At 35.4% G+C, this 27,951-nt stretch overlaps 1 protein-coding gene across 1 annotated transcript in view; it reads left to right on the top strand.

The window, feature by feature from the left end:
* The window catches only part of LOC123309758 (spondin-1), a 106,218-nt gene extending 79,386 nt beyond the window's left edge, over window positions 1-26,832 (top strand). Inside the window, 8 exon segments of the mRNA XM_044893006.1 lie at window positions 4,655-4,909; window positions 18,803-19,015; window positions 19,078-19,455; window positions 19,509-19,776; window positions 25,417-25,593; window positions 25,657-25,749; window positions 25,814-25,965; window positions 26,433-26,832. Of these exon segments, the coding sequence (XP_044748941.1) occupies window positions 4,655-4,909; window positions 18,803-19,015; window positions 19,078-19,455; window positions 19,509-19,776; window positions 25,417-25,593; window positions 25,657-25,749; window positions 25,814-25,965; window positions 26,433-26,720 (1,824 nt within the window). The 3' untranslated portion in view covers window positions 26,721-26,832.
* The last annotated feature ends 1,119 nt before the right edge of the window (window positions 26,833-27,951 follow it).

Here is a 27,951-nt window from a genome sequence, read left to right on the forward strand (position 1 = left end):
TTTTGAAAATGTGATAGCAAACGTGCCATCCATTTGTCCCTATCTCTCACAATTACAGAGCTGTCATTCAATCCCATCAAATTTTGCCCACCCTGTACAGGATGTTAATAAGTAGAGCATCGAGGACAATTCATGGAAACTCTAGATTTTCAAATCACATCCCACATTTCTTATATTATGTCAGTCGATTATCGTTTGAAAAGAAAAGGGTTAACGAAGTAAACTATATAATATAGCTAAAATGGAAACTTCCCGAGTCATCAAGGCTTGATCATTCTGTAACTTTAGAAGTAACGTAAAATTCGATATTCTGATTGAAAATTTTGACTTTCATGAATTCCACCAACTGAATTGTTTCTTGTATTGTTGAGAATTCGTGAACAATTATTCTAAAATGTGAAAATTATTCATCAAAATATCGAATTTCAGTTTTTTTTTGTGTCAGAAATCACAGACAAATCAATCAAGCAGTTCGAAATTGTCGTTTTCCACACATGGATATATATATTTCCAAGGAAATCGGATTTGGATTTTATTGCCATCAAATGGGGGAAATAAAAGAGCAATTGATTGGTTTCAGCTGTTTCATCTTGAGTAATTAGTTGAAGAAATATTAATTTTATTCCAGACCTATGTCCAAATCTGTATTTTGAGCTCAGGATTATAAAGGGTGAGTCTTTGCCTCGTAAAAATATTTTAACAGTAGATTCTTGGTGTCAAAAAAACATTTTTTTCCTATTCGGAAAATCATAAAATGATATAGCCATTTTAGGTTTTCTTAATGAGCTACGCCACCCCTGGAAAAACAAAATTGCCTTCAGAATATTAAGCTAAATCTATGATACTACATATCTGTGGATCTTTTAAACAGAGTTGCACTCAGCCAAAGTACCCAATTTTCTGAATATCATAGATAGTTTTATTTTTTGAACATCAAATTACTCGAAAACTCGAAAAGATTTATTAAATAAATAGAAAACTATATTCCGAAATTCATTTCATTCGGTATAGTTGGGGAGCCGACGATGTTAAATCGGGATTTACTCGAGTGTCTTGTAGACCTAGTGGATTTCGAAGATTAGATGGAAGAAAGAAAAAAAATGTTTCTGTATTCACTTTCAGCGATGGGAAAAGCATCTGCAAGTTTTGAGAGATGTAAAAAAAACGTCAAAAAACTGATTTTTGTGACCTCTATGGCTAATTTTTATTGTTTCGGCTTGCCTAAACTGTCAGATTATATTATTTCCATCATTCTTGAATCATAAGTGTTAAAATAAAAAAAGCCACCGCACTAGAGAATGTACATGTGACGTTTTTTTTTGCAAGTTTGGCGTCCTCCCACACCTTTTCATCACGCTTGAATTGTCACAATTAAGAGAATGTATACTTTTCGACATGTAATTAACTACATACATTCATGTTAATATGACATGTTTGGGTATACATATGTTACGGGCAATGTAATTATTTAGGTCAGTATTCATAATGCTTGGTTATTATGAATGACCATTAAAATCGGGCAATTTGATAAATTACTTTACAATAACTTCTCACATTGCCCGGTCATTATAAATACCGCTATTATTTCTTTGGGCACATTGATTAATTTACACCAAAGGGACAACCTATGTGAAAAGATTGGCGAAGATATTCCACAGATAGAGATTTAACTAAGAGAATGTGCAAGATTGTCATCCAAGACAGGCTATAGTCGATGTGGCTGTAAAGGTAGCTGTAAATCCGACGAGCGCAAGTGTCGTAAAGAAAAAAAGCTATGTAACTCGAAATGTCACCAAAGTGGAAGCTGCTCTAATGAATAGAGCCTGTATTGGCCTGTATTGCTACGTATTGACATTTTGTGTGAATATAAATTTGAAAATACGTACATATCTAATACTTTAGTTTTATTTGGACTCACGTTTTGTTTGTACTTATTTCATCCCACCGGTTTGTTTGTCAGCATGTGAAATTTTATTTGTTATGCTTTGTTTGTTACTTTGTCAGTCAGGTATGCAAAAATTTGTTATTTATCATAAGAAATATGAATAATATATAATTTTCAAATTGCCCACCTGATTTTTAGCATTATACATAATAACCGGGCAATGTAATATTTGCAACATAATTTATCATTTTGTCATATCCTTTTGGGCACTTTTTATTGCCCGGGCATTATAAACAATGCCCAATTATTCACATTGCCCGTAACATAATAATAATAATAATAATATATTTATTGATCCTCTGAGACATATAAACAAACATGTATAGGACAGGTCAAAAAACAAAAAGAAAACAGAAAAATTACTCGACTTGAAATACAAATGGTTGTCGATAATAATCAGCAACACTATAAAAACATTCCTTAATCAGTTTAGCCTTAACCTTCCTTTTAAACTCCTTGAGTTCGAGAGACTTAACACATTTTGGTAAATGATTAAATAATTTGATACACTGATATTTTGGTGAATATTCAAATCTAGTTGTTTTATGTTTGGGAATGTGGAATAGTTCCCCATTTCTAGTACTATAGCTGTGAAAGCTGGAAAGTTTTATGAAGTCCCTCTCATTCTCCTTAAAATACACCAGGCACTTAAAGATGTATACACACGCCACTGTTAGAATCCCACTCTCTACAAATGTCGGACGACAAGAGGTTCTGGGATGGATATTGAACATCATTCGCAAGATTCTTTTCTGAGTTAAGAATACCCTATCAACATCAGTGGAGTTTCCCCAGAGCATAATATTATAGGAAAGATGGCTGTAAACAAGACTATAATATATGTTGACAATAGCGCTTATCATATATACAATGATCGTTTTTCTTTACCATTCTGACAGGCTATCCTAGACAATTCCTATATAGGTTCAGGTCTATTTTTCTGTAGAGGTGCTCTACAGGATCCAAGCTATCTCCCCTCATATTAATCTGACACGCTTGACTAAATCCCGAATTTAGAATTTTAGAACTAAAAAAAAATGAAATTTTTCAAAAGATTGATCACCAGATATTGATCTCAAAGCTTGCATACATTGGATTCTCATCAGAGTTTTTACTGTTGGTTAGATCTTACTTTTCCGATCGTTATCAATATGTTCAGTATGGGGGTTGTGAGTCCTTACCTTATCTCGCCACATCTGGAGTGCCACAAGGCTCCAATTTGGGCCCATTGCTGTTTTTATTATATATTAATGATCTGTCTCTGCTTCTTCAGTGTCTCCATCAACTCTTTGCTGATGATCTGAAAATATTTGCTGCTACTGGGGATCTCGATGACTGCGTGAGGTTGCAGGCTGCTTTGGATATGATCAGTCTTTGGTGTTTCAGGAACGGTTTGAGCCTGAACATCAATAAGTGTCGAGTTATATCATTCACTCGTAAATTAACCCCAGTTCACTATGACTATGCTGTGGGTGATCAGTTTCTGGAGAAATGTGATGAGTATAGGGATTTGGGTGTTGTTTTTGATGGTAAATTGTCCTTTTCCGGGCACATAAGTCAGATAACCTCTTCTGCCTCTAAGACGCCTGGTTATTTTATTAGAAATTGGAACAATTTTGTAAACCCCTATACTATGAAAATACTGTACTATTCTTTCATTCGTAGTAGATTAGAATATGCCTCTATAGTCTGGTGTCCATTATATAATAATGCTGTCCTCATCCTGGAGGCCGTCCAGAGGAGGTGTTTGAAATATATTTATTTTAAATGTTTCGGACAGTACCCTTCGAGAGGATTTGACCACTCGGTCCTCACCGGGAGCCTTGGAGTTGAGGTATTGAAGTTAAGACGTGAGCGTAGCGCACTGAAGTTCCTCTACGGGATTCTGCGTGGTGAGATTGATTGTTCATTTCTCTTGAGTAAGGTTAACATTCATGTACCTAGACCTGGTCTGAGGCAATATAACACCTTCTATGTTGATTTTGGTACGACAAATGTTATGTCACGGTCTCCTATCAACTTCATGTGTAACTTATATGACAGTTGTTGTGGCCGATGTGATATCTACCACGATGAACTATCAGTGATTTTGATGTGCCATTTGGAGAATCGTGGTGGGGGTTCGTGACCTTTTTCGGTTTATTTTGTACGCTTGGGATAAGGATGTGATTGGTATGCTGTTGAATTTTTTTTTTTTCGAGTATTGGGGGAATAACATATTTTTTTTTTTTTTTAAGATTTCATGTAGTAATTTTGAGGCACCATTGGATATATTTTTATATGCTATTGTAAGGATCACATATGTGGTCTGGATTAAGTTTTTCAATCGCATTTGTTTGTTTGATCATTTTTCTCTGTTATTGGGTGTAAACTGTTGAGAATAAATGTATTATTATTATAATAATAAAAGCCTGTATCTCTTAAACCGAGCCGATTCGGAAAAAATGGTACAGGTAAAATGTGTTTGTTTTGACTTCAAGAATTTACTGTTGAAATATTTCTACGAGTCGAAGACTCACCCTGTATATTTGTGATATTTCTAACTGTGAATAAAACAACTGGTGTTTTTTCTCTTTTAATTTGATTCTGTTCAAAAATTTATAGTTTTACAAAATTTTGGAGTTCTCTGGAACCATTCGGTATTTTAAAAACAGCATACTGTTATTAGTCAAAAAACACGAAACATGAACATTTTCATCTGTTTCGCAGAGCGACCAGATCAGGACCATCATCAAGGCGAGAGGTATAAGCTACCCCAATATAACCGGCAAAACATTCGCAGTATTCAGAGTAGACAATCGACATCATCTCATGTCCATCGTTTCGATGATAGATCCATCACCTGATTGGATCGTTGGAATCTCCAGTATGGAGCTGTGTCAGCGAAATTGCTCTTGGATCGAATTCAGAACGGTAAATCTGTATCCTTGGGACGTTGGAACCGACGACGGAATTACATACATCGTAAGTGAAGATATTTGCATCTCCTCATAATTGACGATTTTGATGACGTGAACTCTGATCAATACAGTACTAGGAAATCGAAAATATCTCTAGTCAAATTATTCATCAGAATATGAATATGAATTGCAACATGTGTTCCATCTATATGGAATGATAATTTTCATTTTTCTACAAGCGTGCGCGTTCAACCTTTTTCCCGCACGCATTTGCGTGCGGGAATGGATTGGCAGGGGTTTCATGAAATGAATATATTTATATACAGGGTTAGAACTATATAGAGGGGGACTACAGGGTTATCGAAAACCGTTGGAAATACAGGGTAGCTTAAACTACGAAAAAATTGCGTTATTCAAGGATAAGTGGATGGGTGTAAACAGTTCCCAAATATCTCTAATGGTTGCTGAGCTATCTCGAAAAAAGTGAAAGTTTTTGGAGATAACTACGAATTCGGTGTGTACTCATAATCCTATCAGTGACGGCTCGTGCCCATAAGGTGTGGGTCGGCCAGACCCAGGATATACAGGGGAATATCCTGAAATAAAATTAATGTCTATTTTTTCAACCAATAACTGAAAATGAAAACGCGGAATCCCACCATAATCTCTGTTTTTCTAAAATTAAATATTGATATATTTTTTGTCGATTAAGTTTCTAAAGATAAGTTGGATAGGGTTGCGGCTAAGGGATGGAAAAAAATATTCAATTTTATTTCCCAAAAATGAATGCAATCAGAAATGACATGTTTTTCAGCATCTTGATGTTAAGTTATTGGTTGAGAAACTACTCATTGATAGAAGAAGAAGGTAATTGAAAAGCAATTGGTGGGTTTCAGTGTCCTCATTTTGAGTGGTTGATTAATATTGAAGAAATATTAATTTTATTCCAGACTTATGCCCCATCCTGTAGATATAGTCTGATTTATTTTTATACAACAGTGTATAAAAGTTTCGTTTTCAATGCGATATAAAGGCTTGTTTTTGGAGAAATAATGTACTACACTTCTTTGTTTTTGCCCAGCTTTTGAATAATAGTTTTATTCTTCTTCGGTGTCTCTCTGTAAATACCGATAACAAATTTATTACAACACAAAACATCAACGTCAATACGAATCAAAATTTTAAGTTCACTGAAACACATCTACAATTTTGATTTTAAGTGAAAATGTACTAATTTTTCCTTTCTTTATTTCACCATTCTTCCTTCTACTGTCACATGATCTTGTGACAGGATGCAAAGTTTGTTTCGATTTGCTACTACTCCAATTATTCAACAATTAAAGAAATTTAGAATCCACTCAGATTATCAAAATTAACGAAATGAATCGAAGAAAACTGATAAACACGTGCACCCCTTTCTCTTATTCTACGACACTGACCTAATTCAATTCATAATATGGGAACACCGATGCAGATGCGATTCTTATATACCCACTCCGAGGCTCGGCCGGCCGACCTACGCGTATTCAAGAAGCTTCGAAATCACCGTGCCCTTATAAATTCACTAGTAATTACGAATTTTTATGGTCAAAAAATCACTAAACTACTCTTATACGGTCGGAATACCTTTTTTCAAAAATTAACTATTCATTTAATAATAAAAAAAATCTAACTATAATTAGGGATATATTATATTTTCATTGACTAAAACTAGGTACTCTTAAAAGGTGCGAATACGCACTTTTCTAAAATAGACATAATATTTAATGATTAACTATTAATTTGATAATATAATATCTTAGAATAGACAATGAGGAAATCTAGAAATATGACAACTAAACGACCAAACCATAGCAAGGTAGGCCCAACTCGTGCTGGCCGACCGTGTATGTATCTAGCAGCCACGTAATACGTAATACGTTCAACTTGGTGATAACTGCGTGCGACGTAGGTGCTGTATAGTACAATAACTTGAAGCGTTTCGCTAGGCTACTGCCGGCTGGCCGACCTAGCGTGTAGCGTGTTTATCGTAAGGAAAGAGAACTTCGAAATAAACTAACTCAGGGCGACAGGGGCGTCACGTTGTCGTACGTATTACTAGGGAATTAATCGAGAATTTAATATCGAAATTAATCATTTGGAATAAGTTTTGAAGAATAAAATAATTATAATTATTTTCCATTTCTCGATTATTTTTGGGTCGGCCCGGCCGACCCTGCATACCCGGACGAGCCGTCATTGAATCCTATATAACGATTATACTGGTGTACTACTTTTTTTTAATTTGAGCCACCCTTTATTTTTAACGATTTTCTATATTCCTATAGTCAGCCTCTAAATAGTTCTAACCCTGTATTTCAAGCGCTTGTAGAAAAAATATTGTTCCTAACTCTTGATAGGAAAATAACTATTTTGTGCTATTCGCGAGTATTATAGGAAGTGTGCCCATGTGGGCACACTTAACGAATTATCGAAATATCTTAGTGAAAAAAATTTTTCCTTGGATAATCGACTATACATATTTGGTGTCACATGTAGTATAAATTTTTTCGCATAATTTCAGCATTAATCGGAAACGAAATGAGTGAAAACATGTTAAAATTTTGGTCTTGGGTTTGTTTTTCACCTGATTCGCGAAAGTAGGTCTTCGTCCACCTAGATCGTCTTTTTCAGGTCCTTTATTTAGCGCAAACCTTCTTTTTAAAGTTGTCGATGGCACGTTAAAAGTTTTAGCTGCGAGCTTCCAACCCATCACTCTTTATTTCACAGCATTTCGCACTGTCACCATATATTCCCCTTTCCAAAGTTGTCTCTTACTTGAATTTAATGTATTTCTATATCAGTGTGTATAGTATAATTGAAGGAGAGGAATGACACACTGGTATTGTTTAATATAGTTTATTGGCTATCGATTCCGGCACTTATCACGCCAGCATCAGGCCAAATAGAGATAATTGAAACCGTATGCAGGCCGTATCCAGATCTATAAAGTTGAAAAATTTTTTGAATCAATGTTTTGATTTTTTCATTCACTATAAAAATGTAAGTATCAGTAGATTCGGGTGACTCGGGACAGTCCTGTAACTTGGGACAATTACGCCTCTTGCAGATTTCTTTGTTTCTCACCAATTATGAGTGAAGGGACAAACGTATAAGATTGTCTAGCGTCTTTTCGGTTAGTTTAACAATTAATTCTTTCATACATCAACACTTACCTGAAAGAATAAACTACCATAAAAACACTAAAAGGCACGTATTCATATGTAACTACTTACACCTTCTAATAATGGCATCTGACGAACAACCTTAGCTTATTCACTTGATAATAACAGATTTTTTCATAGTGTGCCATCATAGGTAGGATGCCATCATAGGCACACTTCCCCAATATATGTTGAATGGGTGAATGGGTGAAGTGGCACATTTCATAGAAGATAGAGTAAACTTTGCCGGTTCCAAAAATATACCCTGTATGATTCACACCAATGTAGAAAATACATTACGTGGAAGAATTTTTAAACCGGGAAAGTACCTCTATCTCTGTATAGTCCATTCATTTTTATAAAAGTGGTTGGTTGGCCTTGAAAATTTGACGCACTTTGTAGTACGAAAATGTGAGGTTGTGACGCTTGTCAGGACATTTCTTGTTTTAAATCAGAACTTTGTTGTCATAATTTGACATTTCTTCGGAAAGTAAAGTAATTCGGAAATATGTGCCAACATAATTAACGTTTGAATTAAGTGTTGGAAGGTTTTCCTTTTTTTATTTATCTGCATGAAAGTAAGAGAGGACAATTTTTAAGAAGGTTCATTTATTCATCCTATGAAAGAAGATGGAATTATTGAATCCTTTTATACAGATCTAACTATTGGCAAACTCTGAAATCGAAAGAGGAGGAAGACTTTGCTAGGGTCAAGCTCTGGTTGCAAGTGAACAAACTGGCAATAAATTGTAAAAACACTAAATATTTGGCCTTCACTGCGTATACCAGCTAGTTCCCAAACGAATAGAATCCTCTTAAGATAGGGTCAGATACTGAAATCTCATCTGCAAAGTCAGTTAAATACCTGGGCATTTTGATCGACAGATATCTCGGATGGGACCTTCACATAAGAGTTCTTAAGGAAAAGATGAGGGCATTAATCCAAAGATTCAGATGTTTGAAAAAGTGTTCTGAATTTTCCTCAACATGATACTCTAAACGTTAATCTTTACATTATTCTCATGGATTTCTTCTGGAGAATGGGCAACCTCAAAATTTTCACATCCTTCAGTATAATTTAATACTGTGTCAATACTGTTCAAATTATAATTCCCAATTTGCCGTTGCAGGTATTTTCTAAAAAGAAAGTCTTCAAAAGCCACCAACTTTCTGGGTCTCCCAATAGAAGGAAATTCTTTGTCATCTACATCATTCACAATGTTTCTGATTGTGGAAAGATTCTGCTAAAATTCAAGTCGTTTAGATCTCCGCTCTAGTTACAAAAACTTAAGAAAATTAGTTCATGGCCAACCGTGTGCTTTTGTGAAAGTGAATGAAGTATAGGTAATAATTTTATACCGTTGGACTAATAAAATCTTCAACATATGGATAATGGAGAAGAATTCAAACACAATATTATTATTTTAAAATTCCTCATAACTCCGAAATGAATCGTGCGAAGCACAAAGAAAACAAAATATAAAATGAGTGTCTGTAAGGACTTAATGAAATGTCACATCTTCAGAATCGTTTTCGCATAGAGAAGGAAATTCATTTTATTCGGAGAAAACTTATCTTGTCATGCAAATTTCTGTCTACTTATATAATGCAAACCTCTGATTCGTGTTGCGATTTCGGAGAAACTTCCTAAGCCTGGAATAAAAGAAACTTTTTTCGTTAGCTGGATTGAGTTGAATTCTCCCCAACTATAATCTGTGAGATGCCCAGAGCCAAATAGATATCAGATTAAATAGATTAGTTTTGTTGAATCGTCCCTTTTACTTCCGGAAATATTATGTACCTTTTTCCATAACTTTTTGTGAGTTAATCAACAATTAATTGGACTTGACTCTATTGTATTTTGATTCTTCTCGGACAAACGAGATTTAATCTACCAGTTTATGTCCATTAAATGAATTCTGATTGATCCATGTTGCCAAGATAAAGCCGCATTTTCATTAGCTCTTCCTGTCACAGCAGAGCTTAACATCTGTCAAACTGTGCGTAATATTTCAAATTCAAAGCCTTCAGCCCACCCAAATATCTGAATGAGGATGAAATCACTGCGCAAATTCAATCCAGCAATCCGAATGAAGAAGTGTATATCATACAATTTCTTTTCTAGAAACTAAAAGTAGACATTAGCGTTGTGTTTTATTAGACATCAAATTCCTGTTCATGGTGTCCTGGTAGAGAAGAAAAAATCTTCATTGGTTGATAGCGACAATCTGGGCAGTTCCGAATTTTCTTTATTTGTTGGGTCTGTAAATTCTGTTATTAAGATATGGGATGTTGCATAAATTTTTATTCGGAGCTATCAACTTACGAACTATTTTTTAAAATTTGATATCTACACTACATTTTGGATTATCTTCCCTAATGTTTCGGTAAACATTCACAACCCACATTCAGGGGTCCTATTGTTTTCAACCGAAGAAATTATATGTGTATACTCATTTACACTTCATGGGAAAAACATTCTGTGCAAAGATTATAGAGTAGAAAGATGGGAAACGCCCTCATATCGCTAGTACTAAAAACCGACTACATTTTGGCCAGTGAAAACACATTTGACAATGAGATGGCGCTGAAAACGTATTATCAATACAGAAAAACTGTTTAATGACAGTTTTCTGTTTTATAATTGAGGGGTGCGAAATTCGAATTCTATTCCTTGTATTTAATTTCAATATTGACCTTGTTGAGACCAGAAAACAAACATCCTTAGCGACAAAACAAACGGATTGTTTTGTGACCAGGATGTTAGTTTTCATCTGAACATTGTTTGGAATCGATTGGTATCAATGAAATACGCTGTTGGATGTGATAAATTTTTATTGGAAATCTATAAAAAATTTACAACGAATAGAGCTTTCACTAGGATACAAGAGTAAATGGTTATCTGCTATAGGTACGTCAAAGGTGTTTTTTCTGTGAAAACGTTTTGAAGTAATAAACTGAGTTGAATTTGTACAATTTATATCTGACATTGATTTGAACCAATATTCAATTTACCGTCATAGGATACACATTTCCGTTACTTACATATTATTTACAAAATTTTCAGAACCACAATTGAAAAAAATCTTACAGAGGTATTACAAGACCTGTATTCAAGCCCGTCAGTATAATTTCTTTATGCTTTCTTATGATTTCTTCATGGTATGGTCTCTTTATGACACAATACACAAATTGATTGACGTATGGAGAGTAGAGAGAAGGAGAACGATCGCTGCTTTGAGACCACAGATTTTTTGTCCCCTAAAATATGTACCAATAGGGTAGTTCATGCTTTTGCCAACAGGCGCTCTGGCCATCACGAGAGTGCGAAATTTTGATTTACACAAATCAAATTGTAGTTGGCTCGTTGGCTGAATGAACTGTTTCCCTGGTGACAGATGATAGGAATATTATTATTTTCGATTTTTGATAAGAGAACAACATATGACCATGGTGAAATGTTGAAACGTATAAGCGTATAAGAGTGTTTTGGCATCGGAAAGAAAAGGAGAAGAGATAAAATTTCCGAGAGCATTTTTGAGAGAAAATTGGAAAAAACCTTATCTCAAGAATCGACTCCGAATCAATTTGTGTGTCAAGAGCACTTTTGCGATGAAGATATCAAAAAGATGATGGATTCATTATAAACGAAATTTACGTGAGAATCGTGAGAAGTTGACTCTTCTGAATAAGAATATCTAACCAATAAAACTACATGGTTCAGAAGTAAATATTCTTGAGGAATTTTGTTGGCATAACATAATATATGGTTTATATCGGTTCTCAGCTGAGTATTGGCAACAGAATCTACTCTAATACCTAAGTGATAAATCTGAGACTGCTACCTTTTGTTGTCTTGATGTGTACTACTCCTCACTACGGATTTATATAATTTTGAAGATTACGGTAAACCAACTAACATAGCTGCTTTCAATAAACAATGATAAGCAAAAGTAGGTACAATTTTTTTGATCAGTGATTTCTTTTGAATTTCATTGATTTCGACTTGCATTTTATTGCATATAATTCAGAGAACTCATATTTAATATAGATTTGAAGAAAGGTATTTGAAAAATCATCAAAAAAACCACGATGACACATAACCTAAAATAAAATGAAGGCATTTCAAATTGACGCTTGAATCCCCACCCCTTATCGATACCCGCTGCAATCGCAGCGACACCTATCCTACGTTTCCCGTTTTCGGGGACACATTTTTAGTACGTCGATCGTTCTCCTTCTCTCTACTCTCCATAGATTGACGAATGAACAAAACACTCACAGAAGATTTCATAAAACTTTGACTTTCCAAACAATTTGACAGTCAACCGATTCCCAAATCGAAATCCATAAAACTTTTGCATTTCTGAATATATTGAAGGCAATTGAAAATCTTTGAATGGAAGTATAAAAGTCATAATTTCCCCTAAATGAGCCCTTCATGTAAGGGATGCTTCCTGCATAAAACAATTTACGTGGATGAACAGTTTTCAATCGACTTGCAGTAAAATGTTCATTGCACATGGTGTAGTCGGTAGTGTTTGCAGGCCTTTACGCCCTGAAAATTGTATCCACTTCGTAGCACTGAAAATAAAAATCAATGAATGACCGAGTCACATGTTACCAGTTTTAATACTTACATTCCCATTTTCCTCAGTAAAATTCGTTTTATTTGATCCACAGTTCTTCGCCATACAATAATTTTCGAACGATATTCTGAGGTTTTCGCCAAGAAATGAGACAAAAATTTCAATAATCAGCAACTAGAACGGGCTTGAAAAACAAAAGGCGATACGAGGTTGTCTTGGATACGAGAATCAAAACATTCGAAACCTGTTTGATCAAAATGGCCATATGACTCTGACATCTCGCAAAATTTCATATGTCCCTCGAATTAAAATTTTAGCCAGTCTTAGGGTCTTAAAAACACATTAGAAACACAGATGGCGCTCACATCACTTTAGTCGCTTCGTTTCCTATCTTTCTACTCTATAATCTTTGATTCTGTGATTTGACACTATACTCCATTCACTTTTATTTTAGCAGTCGGTTGGCCATGGAAATTTGACACATTTCACTCTGTATATTACGAAAATGTGGGGTTATAAAGCTTTTCAAAACATTTTTGGGTTTTAAATCAACGCTATGTTGCCCGTTCTACGTAAAAGTTTCTGTTATTACGAATTTTATCACAATGTCGAATTTCTTCGGAAAATATGTGACGAACATAATTGAACTTTATACAAACTGATTGAAGCCATACCAAATCCAGTTATTTGCATGGAAAATACAAGAGATTAGTGTAATATCATAATATGCACTAGCTTGAGGAGAGTTAATGTTCGTTATCTTCTTTGGCTAAAGTTTGAATACGTTACGTCAGTTGTAGATTGTAGAATAATAACCCGAAGATGAAATGCATATTATGCAATGGTTGGGAATGGGTATCTCCCGAAGGAATTAACAGATAATTACAAGAATGTCAAATTCTTCAACAAAAATCATCTTGCATCAATATAAGTAAAAGGAATTAAGAGAAGTTTCAAGTCAAGTATATAATTCATTGATATAATAATAAGAATTAGGTATTTATTGGTACCTTTAAGACATTTACAATGTAGGACAAGTCAAATGAAAAATAGAAGAATCAATTTTCGGGATCTTATTCTACGATGACATTAATCGAAAATCCTGTAGTAAACTTTTTGCACTCAAACATAAAATTCTCAAATGCCACCACTTTTTTGGGTCTCCCAATAGAAGGAAATTCTTTGTCATCGTCTTCATTCACAATCTTTCTGATTGCGGAAATATTCAGCTGAAATATAAGCCGTTTAGATTCAAATGAAACAATATATAAATTCTCTATTCTCTTACATTGAATATGTTCGCTACCGTCTGACGCATTGTGGATTTTAGAATATCAGGTATAACTATTTGAATGAGCGGACCTGAATTCTAAATAGCACACAACCTGTCTCTTTTTTCAATCACTTTCGGCATTTTCGTAATATTAATTGATATAAGTTGTGGCAACGGCTTTATGACATTAACGACATTTCATGAGTGCCAACCTTACTCCGTTCTAGTTACAAAAATTGAGAAAATTATTTTATGGCCAACCGACTGCTATAATAAATGTGAATGCAGTATAGGTACTATGGGGAGCAAAGAAAAGGAGAACGATCGCCGTACCAAAAAAATGTCCCCGAAAATCAGGAAAATAAGTGAATCGCTGGATGTATATTATGGATTTCTGTAATCGGGAATTCTAACGTCAATTTGAAATTAACAGCTTTCATTTTATTGCAGGTTTGTTTCTGTTGAATGAATTAAAAGTCTGGCAAAGTGGGTAAATAGAAACATGTTAATGGAAGTATCGAAAATATATATTTTATAAAATTAGGTGATCAGTTCAGTACTCAATGGAATATTTAATCGATGAACACTTTTTCTTGCATGTGTAATTGATATTCACTGAAAAAATTATCTGTTTTTCATTGTAGAGTATGAATTTTTAAGATTTGGCTTTGAGCAGCTATTTTTATCTTTATGTATAATACAAATTACAAGTGTGCACACTTGTGATTTGTAATCAACAAACAGCATGCTGTTTGTCAATTTTCCTGTTTTTATGCGATTAAAATCCGATTTTAAAATTTAAATGTGTGTGAGCACAATCCCTTGATTTGGAATAGGAATGAGGGCTGTTGCGATAACTAATTTTGAAGATCGTATAGAATACTATCTGACCCTAAATTATCGCTTCAAAATATCCATCGATAATGAAAGAAAAGCGAAAATAGTGAAAGAGGCAATGCGAAATTTCTCTCGAGAATATTATTCGCATAAAACATTTCAAAGGTATTTAGTAGTTATGTTGTTGACTTTTTGACTTCAGGCTTGGGGCTTTCACACTCCTCTCCAGAGAAACATTCACTTATCCCAGATATCTCAGATATTAAAAGGATTAAGCTCTGTTGGTGCCCTTTCCAGGTTTTCGAGCCCGTGGTGTTGGTCAGGTTCGGGCCGCTCCTCGGCTCCTTGCTGTCGGTTGGATTCCTGATCCACCCGCACTTCCCGTCGAAGCAGGGGTGTTCCTCTGCATTCCCCATGTTCTTGCGTACAATTCTCGCCGTTCCCAGCCCATCAGTACCGCCTTCTGCATGGTTCTATAGATATTTAACATAGCCCTATAGATAACATATCAATAGGGAATAATTCGTTGAAGAGGGTGGAATCAATAAAATACCTAGGTGTAATTATGGACTCTAAGTTGAAATTTCAATTACATGCAGAATATATCATGAAAAAAATGGCACAAAAAATTCACTTTATTGGAAGAATCAGTAACAAAATTGATATGAGAAGTAGAGTTTTATTGTTCAGGTCCATTGTACTACCTCATCTGGATTTCTGCACCTCCCTTTTCTTCAATTTGTCATCCAATTATTTAGATAAAATGCAAAGAATTGTAAATAGGGGCATGAGAATAGTTTTAAAATGTGGCAGGAGGACCCCAATCAGACTGATGTTGGAGGCCCTCAATTTGATGAGTGTTAGACAGAGGATCCTCTCCAGAACCTTGGATTTGATTCATTAGATAAAACTCAACAAGCAACCAAATTATTTATCAGAGAAAGTAACATATGTTTCACATATTCATCATCACGATACAAGGTCCAGAGACAATTTTTTGTGGATACTTACCGTACTACTTCGATGACAGGATCCACTTTGGTGAGGGGCCTAGTCTGTTACAATGAGCTACCTCATGCGATTAGAGATTCAATTAATTATAGGTCTTTCAGGAAGTTACTGATTGCACACATACGGGAGCATTTCTGATTTGAATTAATTTTATTTCTTTTTTTCTGTTGAAACTAGTGTTTTTCACTAAATAAAGAGTTATTATTATTATTATTATTTTCGCCCAACTGAAGTTTCCTCAAGTTCTCTAGTAGTAGATATGACAATATATAGGGATGTTCTTTATATCTTTCAGCTTCCACTGTCTCCTGGTTTGTTCCTCTAGATCTCTGCATTTTGAAATTTTTTCGGTGTGTCTATCTAGAAGATTGTTATTATTTGGAATCGCTACGTCGATGAATAGTGTCCTCGTCCTTATTGAGCAATATGAGGTCTGGTCTATTGTGAGTTACTTTCCGGTCTGTGAAAACCGTGGGATTCCAGTAGAGCTTATGATGTTCATTTTCCAATACAGCATCCGTATGGTAATGCTTCGAACTTAGAAGTTGGTGTTTTAATGCCGATTCTTGGTGAAGAATCTTGGCAACACCCAAACGCACAGAAAAAAAAGAACAACAAAAAATATTCAAAAAGTATTCAAAAAGAAAAGATACAAATGGTTGAAGAGAGAGAAAAAAACAAATTTATTCTGAAAAAAACAAAAATCACACGAAAAGGGTTCTTTTAAGTTCCACAAATTGGAGAATGTTCACCCATCAGAGTGAATGACGATAGTTGGCAAAAATGCGAACTATTGTCATTGTTTTTGAATGAGTTCATTGACACTGACTCAAAAATAGCAGGAGATAACGAGTTCCAAGTACCAAATATCCGGTTCGTCAAAAAGTGTTACCTTTGCACTGTCTTGAAATTGAAACGTGCAAGTATTGGAAAGTGCAGAAGACCATCAAACGATCATTTTTCAACAAGATAGCGCACAAACTCTTCTTAGTGCCTGTTGTACAGTTTCATTTCTGTTCTAGCTTTTTCAAGTACTTCTTTGCGATAGCCACTTTTCTCGAGTAATTTAGTGCTGTTTCTTGTCATTAAAGCTTTTAACGTCCCCAGCGTTGATAAAGGGTTTTTGAAAGAGCTGAAAAAATTCAACAACATATTTTTTCGCAATTGGAAAGCCATTCCGCGTATCACAATTGAAAAATCTCGTTCACATTAATCACAAAAAATTTAATGAAACATGTTTTTGTAAAGCGAGTTTCCTAATTAATACGAGTAAAATGGAAATATTGAAATACACGAAACCCTGAAAGGTTGTCCAGTCATTTCAACGGAAATATCACATCATTCTGGTTGAGGAAAAGGCAAATGTGAATTTCTAAATCAAACTTTCATCTACTTCTTTATTCATCCACTAATTGAACAAATCTGTAGACGTCCCTAAAATCTATCGCATGCATATCAAAAAGAAAAATAAAACAATCAACTCTACCGAAATTGAAATATGATATTCTGAAAGGTTAAGCTCAATCAAAAAACATAAAAATTTTCGATGAAGCAAAAACCAAACACACAGCTATAAGAGAGAAAAAGTAGAACGAGTGAACAAAATGCATCCATTTTGCTCTTATCAAAATATTTCTCACTCTATAAGATTTGTTATAGTGAATAATAAACCAGAATCCAATGAAAAACTGTTTCCTAAGTTCCCAATGTAAACGTATCACTCTGGAGAAAATTGACATAGGGGGATACACCAAATAACATTGTAAGCCGCAGGTGCTCCATGTCATATTCGGGTATACCTATTATTGTGGAGACTCAGATTAGATTAATGGTTGCCTGTCTGATGTGGTTTGGCTCATTAATCGTTGCATACGCCTCTGTTAATCGAATTTATCCCTTCCCTATTAAATGATCTAGTTATGAATGCGTAAAATTACCGAGATGGTATGAATATCGTTGACGAAGCAATCAAGACCAACAGCTCAAATTGCAAATTCGATTCTGCAGGACTACAGTCAGATGTTAATATTCGGATTCAAATTTTGAACAAATACTTATGGCAACTATTATGAAATCCATGTATATCACATCTAAGGACCTTCAATACAGGTTATATGTATTATTCCACTTGTGCTCTGATCATCCTAAAAGTTATCTTTTCTTCAAATGGAATTTTGTACACCCAGAACTTTACGTAGATCCATTATATTGACTACGAAGGTGAGCGCGGATTCAAATAACTTGAAATATGATGCATAGAGTTGAAACAGATTAAAAGATTTTCACAACATCAGTTTTTAAACCGTTATCACAATAGCATCTTCAGATGGGTAAAGGTAAAACTAGTTTTAACTGTTCGCCATACACCAAAATTCTACAGAAATTAAAGATGTAGTTCTCATAAAAGATGAAGAGCTTTCCCCGTGTCAGTGGGCACTTGGTCTCTGTCTAACTCAGCTGATGGTTATTTCCCTATTACATAATTGTGTTAGAGCCAAAAGCCTAGCCTGTTTGTATCTATTCCTCATGTTATCTTGATTTCTTATTTCTTCACACTCGAGCTTTTTTAACGATTAACATATTTTATGGAACCTATATCAATAGTTTTTCTGTTGAGGTTCCTATCGAACGCATAAATAAATAGGTCACTTAACACCTAATTTCGTTGAATAAAACCAACGCTTCGCACTGCCCAGTTCTGAGATGTCGTATATGTTTTTTGCCATTTTTGAGAATGCTTGGTTGTTGAAAAACTTTTCCTTTATTGAAATGAAATGAAGCTTGAGCGATTGCGATATTTCGTAAACTTGAAAGTAAACTAAGAACATTGGTAACTTATCATTATCCGCGAGGAAATATATGAAGTTTTATTTGAACATTCAATTCGATACGCGCATTCCGCTTCTAATTTTTCTTCTTATAATTATTCATAAGGAAATCAAGCTTGGGGAAATAATTGAATAAAACTGTTTTATGCGACAAGACTAAATAACTACTAAAATATATGTATAAGCCAATCTAGCAATCATTCTATCAAATTTCAGTCCCCTAATCAACCATCTGTGCCAAGACAACGTATCAAGAGAATAAGACAGAACAGTCAGAATGATCCCAGATCGCCGTTCTATGATACTGTGGGAAATCGAATGAAGCCTTTTGCAAGGCTCTATTTGAATAGACAACGGCTTTACGAGAAGGCCTGCGATACCACTTTTGTTGATGAGTCAGAAGACGAGTCCAATAATTGCGAGACAGAGGTAGGTAAAAAGCATAGTCTCCAAAAGAAGAAACTTTTTATTTTTTACTTCAATACTATCAGCCTTGGTCAGACTGGTCCCCCTGCTCAGCCACATGCGGAAGAGGAGTTAAGTATAAGCAGCGGCGCTACAAACACGAGGAGAGCAAGTACACTTGTCACAAAAAACTAACAGAAAGAGCTGCGTGCGAGGCTGTACGGAAATATTGCCCACACAAACACACTTACAAAGAAGATAATCCACTTTGTGAGTTGGGTCCTTGGGGAGAATGGTCCAGCTGCAGCGTCACTTGCGGCAAGGGTGTTAAAACGCGATCAAGAAGGTACAAAAGTAGATACGCTACCAAAATTTGTATGTCTGGAAAGACAAAGCTTCCGACACTAGAGCAAAACATGGAGTGCTATGGAGAAGGAAAGTGCGATGAAGACGACCTTGATTCAGTATGAAAAAAATTCTCAAGACTAACCCCTCTTTCTAACAATTTCATTTTCAGATGGATTTTAAATGTCCAAATGAGGTTTGGAGTGACTGGTCCCCATGTTCGGTCACATGTGGTAGAGGTTTCAAAGCAAGATATAGGCTCTCTATGGATAATAACCGTAGGGATCCTCTGAGGTGGCCCATTCAATTGAGTTCGACAAACTTGTGGAGCCAAAGAGAGGAGATCTACGATGATGATCCTTGTAATAATTTACCAAATAAGGAAACTGTTGAATGCTATGAGGCTCCTTGTCCAGAAGGTTCAGATTTAATTGATAACCGTAAGTATCTCTTTCGGGAACCATCGCGGAAGTTGTATAATTTATTGAGAACCTGATGGTAAGACGTGGTATTCTTGTCCATGATATTGATCTACTCCTTTCATTTTTGGTTATTCAGATCGTTTATTATTTTACTTATATATGATATTTTGGCGAGATTCCAGCAATCATTCTACTTCAACAGTCATGTAGGTAGTCCAGAGAGTTTCGGTGAAAATCACCATACATCAGGAAGTATCGAGATTCAACTCTTCTGGTTTGATCAATTTTTTGATTATTTCTGTTGAAGCGAATATTAAACAAGATGATTCATGTGGAAGGGTATCTCAGATTTCCAAGTGAATTTTCCATATAACAATGAAAATTTGATTATGCATGTGTATTATAGTATTGCATGCATTATTTTCAAAACTGACGAACATCCATAATAGTCCAAGATCCCAGAGCGATCAGACATAATTTATTTTCACACAGATCAACTGATGTGAATAAAATCAAGCAGGAATTAGAAAACTCTGGACACAGAACAAGGAATATAATGAATGGTAGACACAGGTCAACAAAAGAACCACTAAATATCTTTTTTGTGGACTTGGAACCAGCCCCAAATAATAAAGATGTGTATAAAATACAGTACCTAAGTAACAGAGCAATAAAAATAGAACCACCGAGGAAATCGAAAGGAATCACCCAATGCACAAGGTGCCAACAATATGGCCACACCAAGACATATTGTAACAGACCATTCCTCTGTGTGAAATGTGGAGGACCACATAACACAACTGCATGGAAGAAAAGCCGAGACTCTCAGCAACGTGCTGTTTATGTGGTGGAGCCCACCCTGCAAATTACAAAGGTTGTGAATTCTATAACAACCTTATGAAAACTAAACAAAATACAAATAACAGACTAAATATCCAACAAAACAAAAAGTTAACAACCGATGATAATACAACTTCAATAACGCAAACACAATATTACCAATATGCAAAAACCCAACAAAATCAACACGAACAAACAAGAACTTCTCAGAATTATACACAACCCAGGAAAAGCTATGCAGATGCGGTCAACAACAACAGGGAGCAACTAGGAAATATCAACGACACCATGAATCATTTTCTTGAGGAATTCAAAGCTATGTTCCAGCAAATAATCCAACAAAACAGTATGATAATGAATATATTGACAACGCTCATAAATAAAATTCAATAACATAATAAAAGTTGCAGAATGGAATGCCAATGGCCTTCTACAACATAAGAATGAAGTAGAAATTTTCCTTCATAATAACTCGATAGATGTCTTACTGGTGAGTGAAATACATTTTACTGAAAAATCGTACTTCAACATACCACACTACAAAACTTACACCACCAACCATCCAGACAAAACAGCCCATGCAGGTACTGCAATTGTGATAAAAAACACCATAAAACATGAAGAAATGCCAAAGTACGAAAAAGAATTTCTACAAGCCACAACAATAAGAGTACAATCGTTATCTTATAATCTAACAATTGCAGCAGTCTACTGTCCGCCACGACACAGCATCAAAAAAGAACAATTTGATGACTTTTTTTCTACGTTGGACTCTAAATTTATAGTAGGTGGAGACTTCAACAGCAAACATACCACATATGGCTCCCGGTTGACAACTCCAAAAGGAAGGCAACTAGTAAGTCTTGCAAAACAAAAAGGCTATTCCTTCTTATCGACAGGGTCACCCACTTATTGGCCAACCGACCCAAAGAAAATTCCTGACCCTCAGGATTTATTTGTTACTAATGGCATTTCTTCAACAAACATGGATGTAAAATCTAGTTTTGACCTGTCTTCAGATCACTCACCAATAATAGCGACATTTAGCAGCTTTATTATCTACAGAAAACACACCACCAGACAACACAATAGAAAAACAGATTGGGATAAGTATCGAACAAAAATTGAAGACGATTTACCTCGGGGAATAAGTCTCAAAACTCAGAAAGACATAGAAGAAGCTCTAAGCACACTCAACAACGTGATCACTAAAGTTGTTGAGGAAGCAACTCCAACAATAGCCCAGCCAAATAAAATCTACCACATCCCAACAGAAATCAAAGAACTTATAGCGCACAAAAGAAGAGCAAGAGCAATATGGCATTCAACACGTTCTCCAGTTGACAAGAACAACCTGAACCGACCGACTGAAGGCTAAAATTAATGAGGCAAAAGAAGCATCCTTCTATGAATATGTTTCGAACCTGAACAGATTTGATAACTCCATTTGGAGACCAATAAAAAACCGCAAGAGGCCAATAATACACATTCCACCCTTACGTAACCAGTCAGATTCCAACTGGGCCAGAAGTGATGGAGAAGAAGCCAGACTTTTTGCAGACCCTCTAGCCAAGGTATTTACTCCAAACAGCAATACTATGGACAGCGAAATCGACAGAGAACTACAGAAAACATCTGATAGAACAAGATTCATTAGACCTTTCAAATACTGCGAAGTAAAATCTGAAATTAACCACCTAAACGTAAAAAAAGCTTCTGGAGTGGATAAAATCAGTCCAAAAATGATCAAAGAGCTACCAGAAAGAGGAATTGCCCAACTCATGATTATATTCAACGCCATCATCAAGCAAAGCTACTGGCCAGAACACTTTAAAGCTGCGGAAATAATCATGATTCTAAAACCAGGAAAAGACCCAAACTGTGTTACCTCTTACCGTCCAATCAGCTTGCTACCTGTTGTCTCGAAAATTCTCGAAAAACTGGTCCTTCGAAGAATAAAGAATGACCCAAATACAGAAGAGTGGATTCCACTTCATCAGTTTGGCTTCCGGTCAGAGCATTCGACAGTGAAGCAAGTCCACAGAGTCACTCAAGAGGTGAATAAAGCACTTGAAGAAAAGAAATACTGTATATCAGTGTTTTTGGATGTCAGCCAAGCTTTTGATAAAGTTTGGCATCCTGGCTTGCTATTCAAAATAAAAAAGCTCCTACCATCAACCTACTTCAATCTACTACAATCCTATATTACTGAAAGAAAATTCAGGGTCAAAGTAAACGACAACATCACAGACTATCTCCCTATAACATCTGGAGTTCCGCAAGGAAGTGTCCTGTGCCCTCTATTGTACTTGTTATACACAGCCGACCTACCAACACACAGAGAAACAACAACTGGTACATTCGCTGATGATACCGCTATATTAGCAAGCCATGAAGATCCAAATATAGCTTCTCAAATGCTTCAGAACCACCTCCTAGAAATTCAAAAATGGTCCAACAAGTGGAGAATAAAAATCAATGAGACAAAATCAGTACAAGTTAATTTCTCTCTTCGCAAGGAACAATGTCCTAGGATACAATTCAATAATATCCAGCTACCGGAATCCACATCTACAAAATACCTGGGCATGCATCTTGACAAACGACTCACCTGAAAAGAACATATAACTAAGAAAAGAAAACAAGTTGACTTAAAAGTCAAGGAGCTTTATTGGCTAATTGGTAAAAAATCAAAATTATCTCTGGAAAACAAACTCCTCATATACAAAACCATCATTAAACCCATTTGGACCTATGGAATTGAGCTCTGGGGATGTTCAAGTAAATCCAATGTCTCCATAATACAGAGAAGCCAATCAAAAATTCTAAGAATGTCAACAAACGCACCCTGGTACGTTACGAACCAAACGCTCCATACAGATCTAAAGATCCCATACGTGAAAGAAGTCATCCAGGACAGAAGTTGCAGACATCACGCAAAACTCGAAAGCCATCCTAACGCCCTAATCCGACCACTGACCGAACCCCCAGATACCAGACGACTGAAGAGAAACTGGCCAGCAGATCTGAAGGATGCCTGAGGACTTATCTGGATAAGACCTCATAACGCCACTTAGGAGCCTACAGCTCTGAACCAGCAAACAGGCCCATAGAATGTACATTCTGATTGCTTGTATACGTAATATAATAAAAAAAAAAAAATTCACACAGATGAAACTTTAGGATCTCAATAGAGTCTCATGTGCTTTGAATAACTGCGAACTTGTGGACCTTGCCTAGTGACACCTGGGCAGATACCCAGTGTGCAGTAAAGCACACGCCTCAGTTTAGTTTTTTGTGGTCTTTTCAAATATTGAAACAGATCTTCAAAATTTCGATTTACGAAAAACGAGCAAAATTCATGAAACATCCTTTATCTCGGCAACGAAGACAGTAAGAGCCAATAAATGTAGTAACTCCAGAACCACTTCAGTGCCACCTATCCGCCTTTTAAGTATTTCTGTTTCCCAACAAAACACCCTGTATAATACTTTCTTGAAATACTAACTCACATCAGAGTGTATTCTCAAAAATTGTGAAATCTCCTGAAGAAATTGACATTTCTTTTTCTGAAAATGAAGAGGAAATAGTCCACAATCTTTTAGAAAGGTACCTCACTTGTTAGATTGTCCTGTAGTAACAATGAATGGAACTTGTATTTCTTTCCTGATTGAACTTATACAGATTATCATATCGACTGAAAATATTCCAGTCCGACCTCCATGTTACGACAGAGATACAAAATGCATAACATTCTAAGTACCATGCTTCGGATGAAAACTGTCAAAATGTGATGTTATTTCAACCATTTTTTCACAAGTTATAGCTCTTGAAGTGACGATTCATTCGATATTTCAAAAGCAATGGAAAGAAAAAATTTCATTAGTTTATTGGAGAAAATAGCGTCGAAGCGAAAACATGGCTTGATGAGCATTTTTCGGACTTTGCCCCAGGATAATCCATCATCGATTGGTAGGAAGAGTCGTGGTCTTACAACCACCGAAGATGCACAAGGCTCTGGAAAGCCAAAAGTGGTAGTTAAACAGGAAAACATGAAAGATATCTACAAAATCCTATTGGCCAATCATGAAGTGAAGTTTCATTAGATAACTGACACTTTAAAGATATCAAAGGATCATGTGGGATTTCTTTTGCATGAACATTTTGCCATAAGAAAGCTGTTTCCGAAGTGGATGCCGCGTTTGTTCAAAGTACACCAAAAGAAAAACACTATATCAGTATTGGTGCGTTTGAACGGAGAAATCTCCACTAAAAAACCACAAATGACAAAGAAAAATTGCTCTTTCACCGAAAAAATACACCGAATCACAAATCGTTTGCTACCATGGCCAAATTGCACGAAATGAACTTTGAATTGGTTCTGCATCCACTCTTTTCTCCAGGTTCAGCCTCTGGTTCGGAAACCTGGAAAAAAATGCTTACCGGAAAATTATTTGGCTTGAATGAAAGAGGTGATAGACGAAACTGAAACCTATTTTTACGCAGGAAAGGTACCGAAATGTTACAGCAACGTTGAACTGATTGTATCACTCTAGAAGAAAAATTAGGTTGATAAATAGAATGACTCTTGCCGAAAAAAATATGTTTTTTTTTTGCTAGATCGGGAACTTTACAGCAGTGTCACTTACGATTTTCCCAAAATGAGTTTTTAAACCAGGTGTTTCGCTATCACGACACCCATGTGAAGATGCTATTGTGATGGCGAAACACGTGTCGTGGTTCAAAAACTCATTCAGCCACATCAATCCAATTTTCCTGAATGCTTATTTATTATTTATTTTTATATTTCCCCAACAGCAGCCATATGCAGCCTCCCGAAGGATGTTGGCTATTGCAAGAGCAAAATTGACCGTTGGTATTTCGATACTACTAAAGGAAATTGCGAGATCTTCAGCTATAGTGGCTGTGAGGGTAACATGAACAATTTCAAGACATTGGAGAGGTGCCAAAGTTTGTGTCTTACTGGATTTCAGAGTAAGTTCGAGAACTGTGCTATTGAAACATGAAAACACTTTTTTTTTAACTTTTTTTGTCCAGAAGACCTACAGTCAAACAAAAGTAGACCAATGTATGTTTTGGGAACGAAGAATAAAACATATCCAGTCAATATACAAAGCGATGGAATGAAAGGTAATTTTGAAGTAAATCGCACCCAACGACTATTCGTTTTGATATTGTTCTGCTTTTAAAATAGAATATCACATAGGGCCCGGAATTTCCATCGTAGAAAACAATACGAGAATGATAGTTCACTGCACAGCATCTGATTGGACCAAATGGAGTCCTTGTTACATCTCCGACTCTTCTTGTGGACACGGATTCAGATATAAGCTTAGACATATCGAGGTACTGAAAGTTCCATCTTCATATTTGATACTTTTTATTTACACTTTTATTTCTTTTATTGGTAGCTCTTCAGTGTAAGTCACTACTGGAATAAGATAAGTTTTTTTTTTTTTTTAATTTCAATCCTGAATTTTTGTTCCAAAAATGGATGGACACCTGTTTTGTTTATCGAAAAAAGAAATTGTTGAGTTACAATGTCGCGTTGTGTTTTTTTTTCTTTAAGAAAATGTAGATAACATTTTCTACAACAGGTGTACAGAGTATGGATGGAAGTCTCTTATTTGTCTTTCAAACAATAATACTGCTCAGAGAAAACAGGAATACTGCAAATGTTTGTGTTCGACGTTACAGTTCGTGAAATGATTGAAAATTCGGATTCAATAAGTTTAATCATTGATTCTCTACAATAAAAAAAGGTTGATGAAAGAATTCCATCATAATAATATGTAATATGTTTATTTTTTCAGATACTTCCAAATAATGGTGGGAAATCTTGTCCCACGCGTTTGATCAGGAGACGAGACTGCCAAATTCCCTGCACAGATTATGACGAAAAACATTCCAACAAAAACGTACTGAAATACGACAATAAAGCGTGCATTATGACAGATTGGAGTCCTTGGACACACTGCCCAAAAAACTGTCAACCAGGATTTTTCCAGATGAGATACAAGTATGTCCTGGTGGAACCGAACGATGAAAGTTCTTGCGATAATTTGGTTGAGAGAAGGCTCTGCGAATGCGGGTTCAAATGACTGAAAATTTGTTATTTTTAGGATAATTGATGTTTAGGTGCTTATTACGGTATAAATTCGTGATGACATGTGCAATAAAATATTTTGATACACAAAAATGGATTATTGGTAGTTTTGGATGCAATATGCAATGATTTCGTCAAATCGCATTTTGGGGTCTTATAAAAGCAAATAATAGTTCTTAGAGCAGAAATGAAGTGTTTTTCAAATTATTTTGGAAAACGAAAAGACAGCAGTGATAAAAATTTTCTCTGTTTTTGTCTTCACCCTACAAAGTATTAATGACTCAGTTTTTCCATGATATGAAGGTTGATTCTTATCACTTTGCATAATTCCCATAAATATTCATAAAAAATGGTTCCGACCTTAAAAGATGAAGGTTTTATTTCAGCTGATTTTATTTTTGTTGGGTTTCTCATTGTTTGTAGCCAAGACAATGATAAGTGACTTTGCGACTTCATGAATATCAAAAATACAATTCGAACAACCCAGATGTTCTTTGTGACTGATCTGAAAATATTCATATCTAGATTTTGAGTTACGATTGGAATATGAAAAACTGCCATATTCAATTTTGCTGAATAATTCATTGATTTGATGTGGTATTTAAAAGCAAACGACAATTTCTATAGTCAATTCGAAGTTTTAGTTTAAAGGTCTAATAATGATCACATGTGCTTTTCATTTGCAAATTAGTTGCAGAAGACAATTTTTATCAAATTTTCAGGACCTGGTGGCTGATTCATTCGTGTAGGCTGAATGATGCCTGAATCAAATTGGAATATCATGAAGTCAGAGGAATTTTTTCTTTTCCATCCTTTCCTATTCCGTCTAGATGAAAAGATATAGCCATTTTAAGTTTTCATAATGAGCTATGCCACCCCTCGAGGAACAAAATTCCTTTCAAATTAACAAGCTAAATCTATGATACTACAAATTTATGGATCCTTCAAACAGAGTTGCACTCAGCCAAAGTACCCAATTTTTCGAATTTCACCGATATTTTTTGTTTTTGAATATCAAATTACTCGAAAACAGCGAACTATAGGATAGAATATGAAGAATAAAGAAAGGTCAAACATATTTATATTTGTGAGTATTCAGCTTAGTGTTGGTTTTTTCGAATTTCTGTTATTTTCATGGCAATGAAGAAACTGAAAGACGTGGGTGGAATTTTCTATTCGGAGAAGATACATCACATGCCTCAATGGAAAACTATATTCCGAAAATA

Source organism: Coccinella septempunctata, chromosome 3 (assembly GCF_907165205.1).
Source record: "Coccinella septempunctata chromosome 3, icCocSept1.1, whole genome shotgun sequence".
Lineage (NCBI taxonomy): Eukaryota > Metazoa > Arthropoda > Insecta > Coleoptera > Coccinellidae > Coccinella > Coccinella septempunctata.